The sequence below is a fragment of the Sceloporus occidentalis genome, unplaced genomic scaffold, assembly GCF_023333645.1.
Source record: "Sceloporus occidentalis isolate IW3139 unplaced genomic scaffold, rSceOcc1.0.p SCAF_47, whole genome shotgun sequence".
NCBI lineage: Eukaryota > Metazoa > Chordata > Lepidosauria > Squamata > Phrynosomatidae > Sceloporus > Sceloporus occidentalis.
In genome coordinates this window covers 899,178-914,460 of record NW_028317027.1, presented here as the reverse complement: position 1 = coordinate 914,460, position 15,283 = coordinate 899,178, and the positions used below count along the sequence as shown (strand labels likewise).

Genomic DNA, 15,283 nt, shown 5'->3' with positions numbered 1-15,283 from the left:
CACACATTCTCAGTTCCATACTAATGCAATCAGAATTAAAAGAAAAGCATTCCTCATGCTGTTCTATTATGAATTTGTTAATTGTGTATTACAAGCTGTTTTTCCCCAAGCAAAATTAGCAGTTCACAGGTATTGGCAAAGTGTGTCACAATTAAATGCATTATTTAATTAAACATCTAATCCACATGGTAAAGATTAGTTGTAAGAGAATTTGAAAATTTAAAAATATTTCCAAAGAATATACCCTTCATTTTAAGATGACATGGCACTTTTATAGGATACCACCTTTGGTACAAGTTGGTTCATGAAATTGCTCCCCTGCTAGATCTGCCCCAGTCCACTGTAAGTGCTATTACTGTGAAATAGAAGCATCTAAGAGTAGCAGCTCTGACACAAAGCAGTAGACGCATGGAATCTACATTAAATGGGTTTTCATGATCAAGCATCTGCACACAAGCCAAGCAATGTTAAGATTTGGCTGGAGCGGTGTGATGCATACTGCCATTGGACTTTAGAGCGATGAATCACACTTCACTGTGTGGAAGTATGATGGACTAAATTGGGTTTGGCAGATATCCGGAGAACACTACCTACCGGATTGCATACTGCTTACTGTAAAGTTTGGATGAGAAGGGATAATGGTCTGAGCTGTTTTTCAGGTTGGCTACAGTATACAAAGACATTCTAGACAATTGTAAGCTTCCAACTTCATGGCACCACTTTGGGGAAGACCCTTTCTTGTTTTAGCATGATTCTGCCCCTGTGCATTATGCAAGGTCCATAAGGACATGGTTTGACAGATTTGGTGTGGAGATAAGGCAAGTAGTTCTCCAATTGGTTGCCATCCCCCAGGAGAGGCAATCTTATCATAAGCCACCTTATCTCCACCCCAAGGGTGTGCAATAATCTATCCTGAAAGAAAATGTTTTTTTTATCTTGTCATTGTTCTACTATGTATAAAAGGCCCAGTTTTGCCCCCAATAAAGGGCTGTAAAATGCTTGATAAGCTACTTTAAGTACTAGTATTTGTCCACTTTGTTGGGTGAAAAGCAGATACGTCCCTGCAAAGGACCTATATTGCTTTCTACTCCTGAAGATTGAGTTCTGCTGTTTGGGAGCTCTGTAGGACCATTCATGAAGGGCCAGAGAAGGATCTAAACATGAAAGACAGGGATCCCAGCTAAAGATCACTGGTTCCTATGACATTACAATTGGTAAATTATAGGTATAAGAATAAAAACTTCAATGCTTACCATTCCAAACAAAAGTGCCAGTGTTTCGTAATCAATCCACTCCACCACTTTCACTAAGCTTGGTCTCTGCAAACAGAATAGTATGTTGAGCCAGTTAGTTAACCCATATACACAATTAGCCATACAAAACACACTCATTTGCTAATCAGCTATTAAAATGTGCCATTAATGATTTTAATTAGAAATTGTAATTTGTTTATGGAGATCAAGCTTTTATTTTGATAATTGCATATTAAGCGTCTCATTCATACAACTGAACAACTCAGTTTCCCAGTTCATATTCATCTTCTCCTATCTTGAACATCACCATGCATTTAAAGAATTCAGTTGATATGCGATTACAAAATTTGAGTGATATAAATCACAAGCTTTCCATTAAAAAAAAAAAATAAGATTCAAGGTATTTCACTGTGGTTGAATCCTAAGTTACAGCTTAAATGACCATTTTACCATCAGTAAAGGCTCTACTTAACATGTGTTATGTGGACAAATGACAAACTCAATCTATCTGCATGTAGTGTTGAACCATAAGCTTAAAAGCAAAGCCATTTTATTTTTTGTTATGTAAATAAATACATTTTGAAGAAACGCAAATCAATTTATATGAATGCCGCTCATCCACATTAGTATATTGAATGGTGGTACATAACCAACCTTATATGAAATGAGCAGAACATTCCCATCTTATCTTCTAGGTTATTTCTACAGATGACTTCTAGAAAACTATGTTTACTCCAGAACCATTTGCAATGCAATAATCATATACAGGCACTAAATAACTAAACTACATTACAACAAAATGTAATTTAATTAAAAAATCTCTAGTGTTTATAAAATCCTATTTGCAGTTTAATATAGAAAGTTTAATGGAAAATCAGAACCTAACAACTGCAATTGTCTTAGTTTGTAGGAAAGTTTCTACATGTCAGTATAAAAAAAACAGATTTTGTAACCATAGCTTGCAAGATTTTTAAAATACATAGATTTTAAGGTCATTTCTCTAACAGCTCTCTGTTTAAGGCCAATTCTGTAAGATGTTTCTGTTTAACACAGACAGCTATACATTATACAGAAATATGTAATTGAATACCATGTTTCTTTTAGTACACCTAAAGCATTAACACACAGGTTTGCTTTAATATATCTTACATCACCAACTACAGCCAGAGCGGCTAGTGCTGCCAAGGATCCCAACATGGCTGCCAGGGTTCTGTGGACAATCTAAGCAAGGAAGGGAAAAATAGGTATTGAAAACATACAATAATCTTACCACTTGAGTCTATAGTATTACACAGTTTCACAGTTAATACAACGACTAAGGAAAAAATATTCACATAAGGTTAAGTAACCAAAAAAATGTGTTACCAGAATTCCTATAATTTCATGGCTGGTGTCTATCTTTGCAATTTTACGCAACTTCCTTGTCCCAGCTATAATTGAACTCTGCACTGAAAGCCATCACTTATGAGATCTTTATTTTTATTAAAATACTCTGATATAAGCCAGGGCATTTTATGCAATCTATCTTGTATTTTCTATGATCCCTCAATGAATATTTCATTGGAATCCTTCAGCCCAAAGTAGAAAATATAAAATTTCCTCTTGTGTTTTAGCAAACTGTGCATAATCCAATGCTACAAAAAAATATATTACCATTGTGAAAGATCATCTATACGGCAAATACCAAAAATGTTGTTGGGCACTAAGGTAGATAGCAGAATTTTTTTTGTTTGCTCTTTTTCTGTTTTTTTAATTAGACATTAATCAGATAAACTACAATGTGACCTTTGTGGTAATAAAACATTTTCTTCGCATTTAGTATAGGTGATGCACCCCTCCCAGCTTTTCAAGTATATACCGTATTTGCGCGATTATAAGACAAGGTTTTTTCAAAGCAAATGCTCTGAAAAATAACCATTGTCTTATATTAGAGGTCGTCTTCTAATTATACCTCCGCTGAAGACGGCTAAAGACAACCTACGCTGCTGGCGGCACCTCTGCCGAGGCTTCTATGATGTTGCAATGCTAAGTGGGAGAGGACAATGGAGGTCTTACCTCCATCAATTTTAAAGCTAAAATCTACAATATATCCCAATATCACACCATATATTCCGTATTGGTAGATAATCCTTAAAGTAACTGGTCGGAGAGGAAAATACCTTTAAGTGCCAACAAAACAAAAACACTCTTGGTGACAAATTTAAGTAAGAAGCTCCACCGAGAATACTACAGTAAATTGTACAATTACAATACTTCCCCTTAAAGCACAGACTGAAATGAAATAGAACATCACACAGTAGTAGACTTTTCATGGAATGAAAGTATAGAATCTACAGCTGTAATAAGCAATGAACAGTCTGATATATTTTGTACTCTAAAAGCCAGACAGTGTTATTTCTAAGTTCTAATTGTTTAGTTCTATCCCTGTACACATTGTGCTCACAGGAGTAAGCAATTAAGAATTGACGCCACAGGGCAATTTAGCACTAAATATGAAACACGATTATCTACATTATACTAAGCATCTCCACTGGGAAGAAGAAAAAAAAAGTGAGCAATAGCAATTTCCCTTTTGTCAGGATGTTACACCATATTTTACTTATGGAGATGGAGCTTATACTTTATTTCTGTTAAATGGATTGTGACACAAGATTAAAATTGCAAGAGTAAGAGTCTTTAATTTGCTACATTAAAGTAGAAGAAAATCTTTGGAAGTATATACTAACTACTTCCAAAATAAAGCAACACCAGAACACTTAAGAAAATTTAGTAACGCATAATATAAACCCAGAAGTGCTATCCAGCTGAAGTAGTAGAGCGACATAATTTGGGCACATGTGAGATCGCTACGAACAAAAGAGACTACCGTTTCTTTGACTCCTATAGTCTCCCTATTCTTCTACTTGCAACAAACAAAGATATAGTCACACTTTTTTTCACCATGAACCTGTATTGCTTCAAGTTGCCATAATTTCCATCATCTGATGTATTCGATATCATGTCCTTTCTTAAAGACAAACCATCATGGAAAAAAAAACAAAAAACATTTTGAATATTAAACTCGGTGCTCAGTAATGTAGTTCAGTATGAAATAAAAAGTAGGTTTTATTTCATTTGTTCCTTTATATGCAGACCTTGAGGCAGCCAATGTGACATTTTGGCAGATATTCCTTGTTCAGACACCATGAAATGCGAATGAAATTCTGCTTCCATAATGAAGTCAATACAGATACAAAACTGTCTTGTATTATGTGAACATTTATTTAAAAAAAATAAAAAATTTGAAGATTTGTTTTCACAACTATGACAAAATCTAAATAAAAACAAATAATAAACAGAACTGATAAAAAGATGCTTGGAAAATAATGTATAAAGTTCTAATTGATTACCTCAAATATGATTAGAACATATACTCCGGCTAGGATGACTGCAGCAATGGTTACTTGCGTTTCGATACTTGCGCTCAGGTACTGGTGTGCTAAAGTCAGTGGAACTAGCTGTGTGTCTTGCAGAAATGCTTGAATATTTACTGTAATAGTATCACTAGAAGAGGAAAATACAAAGCAGAATTTACCAATCATAATGAAAAAAACATGACTTGTCAAAATACTCATTAGAATGTTGATTGCAAATTAACTTTTTTAAAAAAAATATTTTTCTTTAAAGTGAAAACCTAAGAAATTAAATTTAAATTCCCATGTCACAACCAGGTTTGTTTCCATGATTACTTTACAATTAGAGATACTTGTCATTACACTTATGATGTACAGCTGCTGCCCACACAACAGCAGTACAAAAGTTTACATATAACCCAATACAGTTTTTATTTGTAGAAAAGCCATTAGAGGGTGGCGTCTAGCTGTAGGGGTAGACTCTAATCCAACACAAAGTATTGTTTTATAGAATACAGCCTACTTTATAGAAAGCCTACTTTTAAACCAAATAGTCTAATAATGTAAAATCATGCCAATTACATTAACCCTTTTGTTTTTGTGAACCACGTATGTAAAGTGGGGGCGAGTGTGGCTTGTAGTTTCAAGGCAGCAAATGGGCTTTCGGTTCTCCATCGTCCCCTTGAAAGATGCCATATTCACCGACAGGTAACAGAGTTGTCAAATAATAATGCACTATTTATAGTGTCTCATAACATGCGAATAAGACCCTTAAGCCACTAAACTCTCATGGGAACGAGAAAACATTTTGCTGATATAAATTATTTCAATCATGTGTAATAAACTTGTTAGATTGGAAGCGCCACAAAAAACCCCTCTTAAAATTATGTTTTAGAATTTCCTGGTTTGTGCCCTTGAGCACTACACTCTCCCCAAAGTGAAATATTTGTCATCATGCATGTGACTGGCAGAACATTTCCCATATGTTTAGTTTTAGAATTATTCATAATTTGTGCCAAACACAGAAATGATTGCCTTCCATGTTCTTAAAGCTTACCATTGGGAAAAAAAAGTATTAATAAACAAATTCTAGGTTTGAAGAACTACCTTAAGGCTAGGTTTCCACTTGGGTTTTTGTCCTGCGTTTTTTTTCTTGATGAAAAACGCCAAGAAAACTGCCACTGCATTTTTCTGCGTTTTGGCGTTTTTTTCTGGCGTTTTAGCCTTTCTGTGGAAATTGCTTTTTTTGACCTTAGGCAGTTTTTCCAGCCTTTACAAGTTAGAAGTTTCACCCAGCTAAAAGGGATTCGGATAAATGGCAAGTATCTGCCCCCTGATGTCATTTACTTGGTAGAGTTCTACTTAAACGCCCCGGCGGACCCTTTTGTCACTTTTCTGTGGTTTGTAAGGCATGCTTTATTCCGAATGTCTGCTCCTCTAGGAAGATTGGCCCCAAATGATGGTGCAAATTGTTTGCTGTTGCTTTTGGCACGGAGGGTCCAGTCGGTTTGTTTGTTCCAAATGGTGTAGAATTCAATATGAACTTTGTTTTGTGTGAAACTGTTTGTTTCCAGCCTATTTCTCGTAGGACACACAGATACTGGGTCCATCCTCTGCATTGTAACTGTGGAAAAAACGCCATAAAAAACGCCAAGGCAATAAACCCACATGGCTTTTTCATGGCGTTTTTTCTCTCCCATAGACTTCTATTGGAGAAAAACGCCAAGATTTCCTTGCAAAAAACGCCAGAGTATCAACATGCTGCGATTTTGAAAAACTGCCACAGAGCCCAAAAAAGCAGAAAAACGCCAAAGAGGACTGAAAAAACGCCAAACAAAAAAACGCCAAGTGGATATGGCATTCTGCGATTTCCTATTGAAGAACAGCTAACATCTGGCTGCTGCGTTTTTTCACTAAAAAAACGCCAGGTGGCGCTATTGGCGTTTTTATGGGCGTTTTTAGCTAAAAAAAACCAAGTGGAAACCTAGCCTAACCCTGTGATTTATGAAGATAAGCCCACATACTAGATTCCCTGGGGAGTTCAATAGATGCATAATATTATTAACCTGTTCAGTATTTCAAATGTCCTTTGCCTTGCAACATGTTCTATTCTTTTTGAACTCAACGCAATAGTCCAGTTGTATATAACCTAGAAGAAACAGGAGGACACAAATTAAGTTCTATTGTGAGGCACACCTTCTGTAAGATTTTGGCACAATGACTTAATATAGCAAGTTCTTCCATGTTTTTGTTCAGATGTTTGAATAATTGTTGTTCACCCATTTACTGTTAGCAAAAAACCTTTTCCTGGTATGTTTTATAGAACCGGTTAGAGAGAACCAGAAAGCGTTATATATGGTCTGGAAAAATCTGTGAAACCACTTTAGACTTGACATTTGCAAAACACTTTCCCATTTCCTGGCATGCTATGCAGCCATAAAATAGTGGCATTTAAAGCAACTATTGATAGGCTGTCATCGAAGCTTTAAAAAGATCATCAGAGGTTTGTCAAGACTGATGCTTGGTAGATTTTATAACATAGCTGCCCTTCTATTGGCTGGGACTGTAAAAGAAAACACTTTATTTTTATTTATTTTTTTAAAACAGATATTTTTAAATGTGCCGTCTTTCTGTAAATTTTTAACATACCATATGTAGTTTATCTGCATTGTTTTAGCAGCTTTAAAACAGAGTTAGACATATCAATATGCGAGAAAATATTTAACCGTTATATAGGTTAGCTAAACTTAAGGTTTGGAGGCTCACAAATTGTGATCCTGCTCAATGACAACCACAAAAGGGAAATAGTTTGGTACACTTGCTTAGGCAATTAGATATAAACATTTTCCATAAACATCCAAAGTCACTAAGCAAGGATTATTAACCACTAGGCCAAAGAAATGCTCTTCTACAATCCCTGCCTTCAAAATTAGGTCTATTTAACTAAAGGGAGCATTGTCAGATGAGTTAACATTCAATCTCTTTCACTTCTCATGAAGGTCAAACCCCAGTGAGTTCCTGCTGTAGGAACAGTTTGGTTGGCAGTATACAATACATAGCTAAACTAGTGTCATTAAGTCTCCATGCTTAATGGACTACGTATTATGCAGGGCCAGCGCAGGTCTAACATTTTATATTGTTTACAAAAATCTAGTTTAAAAATAGACCTTGAACACTCAAACTACCATGGTTTGGTAGTAACAAACTTAACTGCAAATTAGATACCTCTTTGTGTAGCATTTAGGGGGTTTGGGTACCTGAGAAGGGCGTCTCCTCCTAGAAACTGGATCTTCAGTTTGAGAAATCTGTATGAGGACATATTCCTCATTTCTTCGATCAATTAGATCACCTGCAAATGGTCCATCAACTTCCAGCTTTAAGAGGGCAGAGTTGTGAAAGTCTGTAAGATTTACAGCTTTAAGAAATGTATTAAGGACATAATAAAAGATTTAGTCGGCCCTTTATTCAATTTTAGAAGTGGTAATACCCACACAAAAAAAAAAATTTCAGACAGATTTAGGTTGATATTTTGAGTTTGTTTCTCTTTAAATCTTCTTTCATACTCGCTTGATTTTCAGGTATTCAAAGAAACTGTTATACAACAGAGATTCTCTGCCAGGAAACCATTCATCTCCCTTGTACAGATATCCTACAGCTCTATTGACTCCAATTTGTACTAAAAACTAGATTATACCTGCTTGTTTCTTATTCAGAGCCTTACTTGAAAATAGTCAATAAATGCATTCTGAATATAAAAAACAGAAGAGAAAGACTTTATGAATTATATATTATTAGAACAATCATCTCACCTAGAGATATGCTATTAACATTTTCATTCTGCAATCTTTCACCAGGATTACTGTAGTTTTTCAAAACGTTTCTTTTGAATGTTGAAAGGGCAAAATTATATGGACCTAAAATGAACTATAAAACCCAGTAACAAGACTGATTAAAATTTAACTATATGTTCATGAACCCAATAATGACTACAGATGAAATTGGTAGAGTAAGAGTGCAGATCGCAGATGTGTTTAGGGTTTTTTTTTGGGGGGGGGGTTAAGGTTTGACATTCTTTTTTACACAGATTAGTTATGAATACACAGGCTGTATAACCCCTTGTAGTTAACATCAGGAGCAGGGTTTTTTGCCCCCTGATCCCTCACCAGCATTGCAATTGTGTTGGCAACAAACAGTACAAAGCAGGCAGTGTATGTGATCATATTACTTCACTAAGTACTATACCGAACATAAATGACTTCCTCATATCGCACAAACCATCAAAAGACCAATTAGACGTTTATACATTAGCCCACCCAATACACTTAAGCCTATCCCACCTTACTCAAATTCACAAATAACCATGAGTAGGTAATGAAATCATATACAAAGCATCAGGAATGCCCCAATCACTAGAAGCACTTTCAAATACAAGTGCCCTTAATTTGCCTTTTGAAATGTTGGGTAACTCTGAAGTGAATTTTAGCATGTATGCATAAAAGATAAAAATGAAATAATTTATATTATAAATCTATAGATCTCTAAAGATTGATGTAAGCTGCTAGCAAAGTGGCTACTGCCAAGGTAGGTAGTCAAATTAAGTGAATGTCCAGGAGTCCTTAAAAACCACAGTATAGGCCAACAATTAATTTTACCACAAGACAGGAGGCTTCGTATTTTGCATTATCCTTCTTTACTGAAACCTCCAGCAGCAAAGGAGTTAACAACAATAATAACAACAACCAATCAGAAAGAACAGGACCCTATAACAGTCCAGGCGTCCATCAACTCCTCCTCTTTCTTTGCTGCTTGACCTCCAGGTGAGCACCTTCCAATTATAAATCATAACCTTTACTATTATGTATCTGGTCTATTTTCATTCTATTGATTTGGTTTTGTAGTTTTCTCTGATTTTATACCATTGGTGTTTGTTTCATTCACCCCTACTCGTCACTGTCTTTTTTTTTTTTTTCAGCTCTCCCTTTGGCCTTTGGCCTTGTTAGGCCTTAGGCCTTGTTAGGCCTGTGGCCTTTGGCCTTGTTAGGCCTGTATTTTTCTCCATTATCTCTTACCTTATTGTTGTTTTTGCTCCACGCGGGTCCCTTCTGGCGCTGTCTGGCTGCCCTTTTTCCTTTTTCTCCTGCTCGCACCCGCCCCCCCCCCGCGTCACTGCGTGCCGCGGGTCCGGCGGCTATCCTTTCCCTTCCACGGCGCCACGCGTCTGCTCGCCTCTGAGGCTGACCGCGTGTGCGCCTGTTTTCGCGGGGTGGGTCAGCGGCGGTTCGCCGCGCGTCTCGTTTGTCTCGCGTCCGCGGCGGTTTTCTTTGACAACCGGCCGCGTACGCGTCTCCTTATCTCGGCGTGGTGCAGTTCACCGGCCGGGGAGTACCTTGGATGTGTGTGTGGCGCGTGGGGAATTCTTCCCCTCTGCACCACGTGTCTCTGGCCGGTCTTATCGTTTTGCTGGCTCCTCTGTGGTACATTGCAGCAGGTTATATTAATAAATAATTAAATCTATATGTGAAAAAAAAATAAAAATTAAAATTAAAAAGACAGGTGCATTTTATGGGGGTGAACCCCTCCTTATTGATATGCCAACTGCCTTTCTGGGTTCTGTATACACCATGCATAGGTGTTTATGTTCTGCACTGGCCCCACTCTGAACCCTGGGTGAACCCCTTACTTATATTGAGGGCATTCCCCTCTACTTTGAGATTGAGGGTACCCCCCTCTACCCTGATTGTGCCCTTTCTAGGGCCCCTTGGTTGGTGGTTACTGAGGGTGTTCCCTCTCCACCTTTATTGTATCGTACCTGTCTGGGTCTCGGGGGCGAAACCCCCTGCGGATTTTGTGTTCTGTTGGGCCTGGGTGAACCCCTCTCTTTTCAATAAACATCCGCTCATTTCTATCCATTTGTGTTTTTCAGAAACACAGTACTGGCAGTATGGCTGACGAATGTGAAACACCTCTTCCTGCGGCCCTACAGGCCTGGCTCCGTTCGGCTATCGCAGCTGCTATTCCTACTGCTTTGGCAGAGACCCAACAAGCCCGCCCGACACTGACCGTGTCGTCTCTACCTGGGGCTGAGGATTCGGAGGCTGGTAGCTCTCCTCCCCTGACTGAGCGGGAGAACCCTCGCAAGCGCCCCTGGGGCGATGCCCCCTCGACATCGGGCAAAGGCAAAGCCCCTCTCAAGAGACACTGTGTCGCCCTTCCCCCTGCGGGGTCTGATCCCGACGCTTCTCCATCCAGGGAGCTGGTCGAAGAATACGAGGTTTTGGATGAGTATCGTGCTGGTTCTTCTGGCTCGCCACCTCCCACCGACTTCAGGCGAGATGTGACACCCGATTTCCCCAAGCCTACATCCTCGGGGCCCGACCAGCCCTTTGAGGTCATGGATGCCCTCGGCTTCCCACTTTTTGATCCTCGGGCTCTCCGCCACCCACGATCAGCGGAGTGGACACCGTCCGCCCACATCGCGGAATTCATGAAATTTTGGCTGCGACACCCCCTGGACAAGGAGGTTCGTCAGCGGTTGCGGTCTGAGTGCCCTAGACCTACCCTGCCTGCCAAGGTTTCGAATATGCCAGAATTCGATCAATCATTTGTTACCTTCCTTTCTGGCACAGGAAGAGACCCCCGGAAGGGTATTGAATTGGGGCTGCGAGCAGCGCAGGATAAACTTCTGGACGCTACCGGGCCGCTAGCTCAGGTGTTCCAGATGGCCGACGAGGCCCTAACTGAAGGCTCTCCTTTGGACGCCCACCTGGTTCGGGAATGGATCCAGAGGGCGTTTTGTCTCCTGGGCAATGCCAACTGCGCCATCTCGGCGGAACGGCGCAAGGCCGCCCTCTTCAAATTAGACGCGAAGCTGGCCGATCTCGCCCCAAAGGAACTGGGCCCTGATGCCAATGGCCTCCTCTTCGGAGAGAAGTTCATAAAGAGCTTAAGCCAGCATGTCAACGTCTTCACTTCCCTTAACAAAGCGCAAACATCCATGAAACGTGTCTTTCGCTCCGGGGAGCGTTTTTCCTCCAGGGCTGGCCGGCAGAGGGGTCGTGCCGCCAGCAGAGTCGCCTTCGGCTCCAGACCCCGTTTTCCCCACGCCTCGACGACCTACAGGGCCCAAGACCGCGCCCCGTTCGGCCGTGGCTACGCTAGGGGCAGAGGCTCCTCCACCTTCCGAGGGAAGACGCCTGCGGGTAAGAGTTTGTCCTCTCCTTCCCCTTATTCCGGTTGCGGGTCGGTTGGCTCATTTCACCCTTGCCTGGTCCACCCTCACCTCCGACCCCTGGGTCCTCGAGACCGTGTCGGGTTTTCGTCTAGAGTTTGTTTCCCCTCCGTGTCAGGTTTCCCCTCCCTTTTCCCCCCACCTAGCGCGCAGCTCCCGGGCCCTGGTAGATTCCGAGTTGTCCTCTCTCCTCGTGAAGGGCGCCATCGAGCGGGCCCCCGGCCCTCCCTGTTTCCTAAGCAACATCTTCCTCGTGCGCAAGAAATCGGGAGATTTCCGCCCTGTGATCAACCTCCGCTCCCTGAACGCGCTAGTGGTTTATCGCCACTTCAAAATGGAAGGTATCCACCTTCTGAGGGATCTCCTCCGCGAGAACGACTGGTTCACGCGGCTGGATTTGAAGGACGCCTATTTGACGGTTCCAGTCCGTCCGGGGGATCGGAGATATCTCCAATTTCGTTGGCAAGGGGGTCTGTGGCAGTTCACGTGCCTCCCGTTCGGTCTCAGCTCCGCGCCCTGGTGCTTCACGAAGCTGCTGAAGCCAGTGTTAGAGTATCTTCGCGCTCGCGGCGTGCGGTGCATCGTCTATTTGGACGATGTGCTCCTCATGGCCTCCGACAGGGACTCCCTGATCCGGGACACGGTCTTAGCGGTCCGCTTGTTCCAGGACCTCGGCTTTATCATCAACGAGGCAAAGTCGGTCCTAGTCCCTACCCAGTCGATTCAGTTCCTGGGTTTCACCGTGGACTCGGTGTCGGCGGTACTCCGGTTACCTCGGGACAAGGTTTTGGCCATCAAGAAGGAGATTCGGAGACTGCTCCGATCTTCGATGGTTTCCCTCAGGGCTCTCGCTCGCGTTATAGGTCTTCTCTCGGCCTCTATTCAGGCCATTTTTCCCGGACCCCTCCACTATCGGGCTCTCCAGCGTTTGAAGACTCGTCATCTTCGCGCGGCGGGCTCTTACGACCATTTCGTCCCTTTGTCCGACGAAGCGCGTTTGGAACTTCGTTGGTGGCTCTCGCACATGGACGCCTGGAACGGTCGGGCCATCTTCGGCTCGGTTCCGGATTTCGTCCTGGAGTCGGACGCCAGCCTACTTGGCTGGGGCGCAGCGTGCGGGGAGACGGCGACGGGGGGTCTCTGGTCCGACGAGGAGCGTGGACTCCACATTAACTGTTTGGAACTAATTGCGGGTTCCTTCGCCGTCCGCAGTTTTACCAAACATGTTACCCACTGCTCCCTTGTCCTGCGCATGGACAACGTGTCCGCGGTACGGTATATCAACCGGTTAGGGGGTGCGAGGTCGAAGCTCCTTACGGAGCTCACCAAGGACCTCTACCAGTACTGTCTGGACAATCACCTGTCCATTCGGGCGGAGTATCTGCCCGGAAAGGAGAATCTGGTGGCGGATTGGTTCTCGCGCCACTGGAGGGACGCCAGCGACTGGCGCCTTCTTCGGGAGGTGTTTCTGGCTCTGGATCGGTCGCGGGGTCCTTTTCATCTGGACCTCTTCGCGTCCAGGCTGAATCGCCAGACCGATGCCTTTTTCAGCTGGTTGCCGGATCCGCTCTCTCAGGCGGCGGATGCCTTTCTGCAGGTCTGGCCCCGTCGGGGCGCCTACGCGTTCCCGCCGTTTTCTATGATCCTGCGCACTCTCCACTGCCTCGGCAGACAGGGGGCTACGGTTCTGGTGGTCACTCCCTTGTGGAGGACGCAACCGTGGTTCCCGCTGCTGTTGGAGTTGTCTTGCGCCGATCCCCTTCTCCTTCCCGCCTCTCCGGATCTGCTTCTGGACCCGGAGGGGAACTCCCATCCTCTCATTCTCCAGGATCACCTGTCGTTGGTGGCCTGGCTGGTTTCCGGGGATCCTGGGATGTGTCGGGACTATCGTCGGGGGCTAGAGACCTTCTCTGGGGTTCTTGGGCCCCGGGAACGCGTAAGTCCTATCTGCAGGCCTGGAATGTATGGTGTCGCTGGTGTGTGGAACACGATTGCGATCCCACTACGGCCCCTATTGTTGCCGTGTTGAATTTCTTCGCGCACCTTTATTCCCTGGGTAAGTCATATCGGACTATTAATTTGTTCCGATCGGCTATCTCCGCCGCCCATGTCCCTGTGGCGGGCCTGGGTGTCGGCAAGGACCCGTCGGTGTGCCGTCTCCTCCGCGGGATTCGGCTTGCGCGTCCCCCTGTGGCTCGGTACTCTTCTTTCTGGGACGTCTCGCGGGTCCTAGATTTCATCGAGGCTTGGCCGGATAATGTCCGCCTTTCCTTTCGTCAGCTTTCTGCCAAGACTGCTTTGTTGTTGTGTTTGGTGTCATTTCGGCGGGTGGCTGACGTTCTGGCGTTCGATGTTGACTCCTTTTCCTTTTCTCCTGTTGGGGTGTCGGTCTCAGTCTCTCGGAGGACTAAATCTCAGTCGGTTTCTGTTTCCTACCCTTATTTCCCGAATAGGCCCAGACTCTGCGTAGCGCAGTGTGTTCAAGCTTACCTTGCGGCCTCTCGTCAGTTTCGTGTTTCTTCTTCGGGTCCCCTCTTCATTTCTTATGTGCGTCCGTTTCGGCCGGTCTCCTCCCCCACGTTGGCCAGATGGATCCGTTGGATCCTTGGCCTGGCTGGCATTGAGGCTTCGTTTGGGGCTCACTCGGTGCGGGGCGCCGCCGCGTCGGCGGCCTTGTCCCTTGGGAGCTCCCTCTCTGATGTCTTGTCCGCAGCTGACTGGTCGCGCGAGTCTACGTTTCGCACTTTTTATTTTCGTCCTCTGCCGCATGCCTCCTGTGCGCTGTTGCGGCGTTAAAATTGCAAAATACGAAGCCTCCTGTCTTGTGGTAAAATTAGGGATTAATCTAGCCTTGGTGCTGTATTAATCTAAATTTTATGAAAGACAGGAGGCGAGTATTTTCCCTCCCTTTCGTTTCCCTCCCTGTGTCTTGGGGGGTCCTGGTGGGTGCCGATTTGCTGTACCTTTTTTCATGCTGTTTCTTCCAGGTGACTATTTCGTTCGCCCGGTATTGTCATGTTATCTCTGTTTTTTCAGGTCGCTCTGTTGCCCTGTGAGTGGTTCCGATTTCCATTTCCTGGTTGCCTATGGATTTTCTGCCTGTTCTGAGGCTGCTGTTCCTGCCTTCGGTTCGTGTCGTTTGGTACACCTGTTCGGCGCCACTGCAAAGAAAGAGGAGGAGTTGATGGACGCCTGGACTGTTATAGGGTCCTGTTCTTTCTGATTGGTTGTTGTTATTATTGTTGTTAACTCCTTTGCTGCTGGAGGTTTCAGTAAAGAAGGATAATGCAAAATACTCGCCTCCTGTCTTTCATAAAATTTAGATTAATACAGCACCAAGGCTAGATTAATCCCTAATTATGGACTAATTTAGTCTCAAACATCTAAAGTAACTGAATCAATTATAAAAT

At 43.3% G+C, this 15,283-nt stretch overlaps 1 protein-coding gene across 1 annotated transcript in view; it reads right to left on the bottom strand.

The window, feature by feature from the left end:
* The window catches only part of LOC149289181 (P protein-like), an 89,781-nt gene that overhangs the window by 58,495 nt on the left and 16,003 nt on the right, over positions 1-15,283 (bottom strand). The window contains exons 4-8 of the mRNA XM_089490851.1: positions 7,903-8,060; positions 6,712-6,794; positions 4,643-4,796; positions 2,403-2,474; positions 1,254-1,319 (exon numbers count right to left, since the gene is read on the bottom strand). Coding sequence (XP_089346977.1) covers positions 1,254-1,319; positions 2,403-2,474; positions 4,643-4,796; positions 6,712-6,794; positions 7,903-8,060 — 533 coding nt within the window. The remainder of the gene's footprint in view (positions 1-1,253; positions 1,320-2,402; positions 2,475-4,642; positions 4,797-6,711; positions 6,795-7,902; positions 8,061-15,283) is intronic.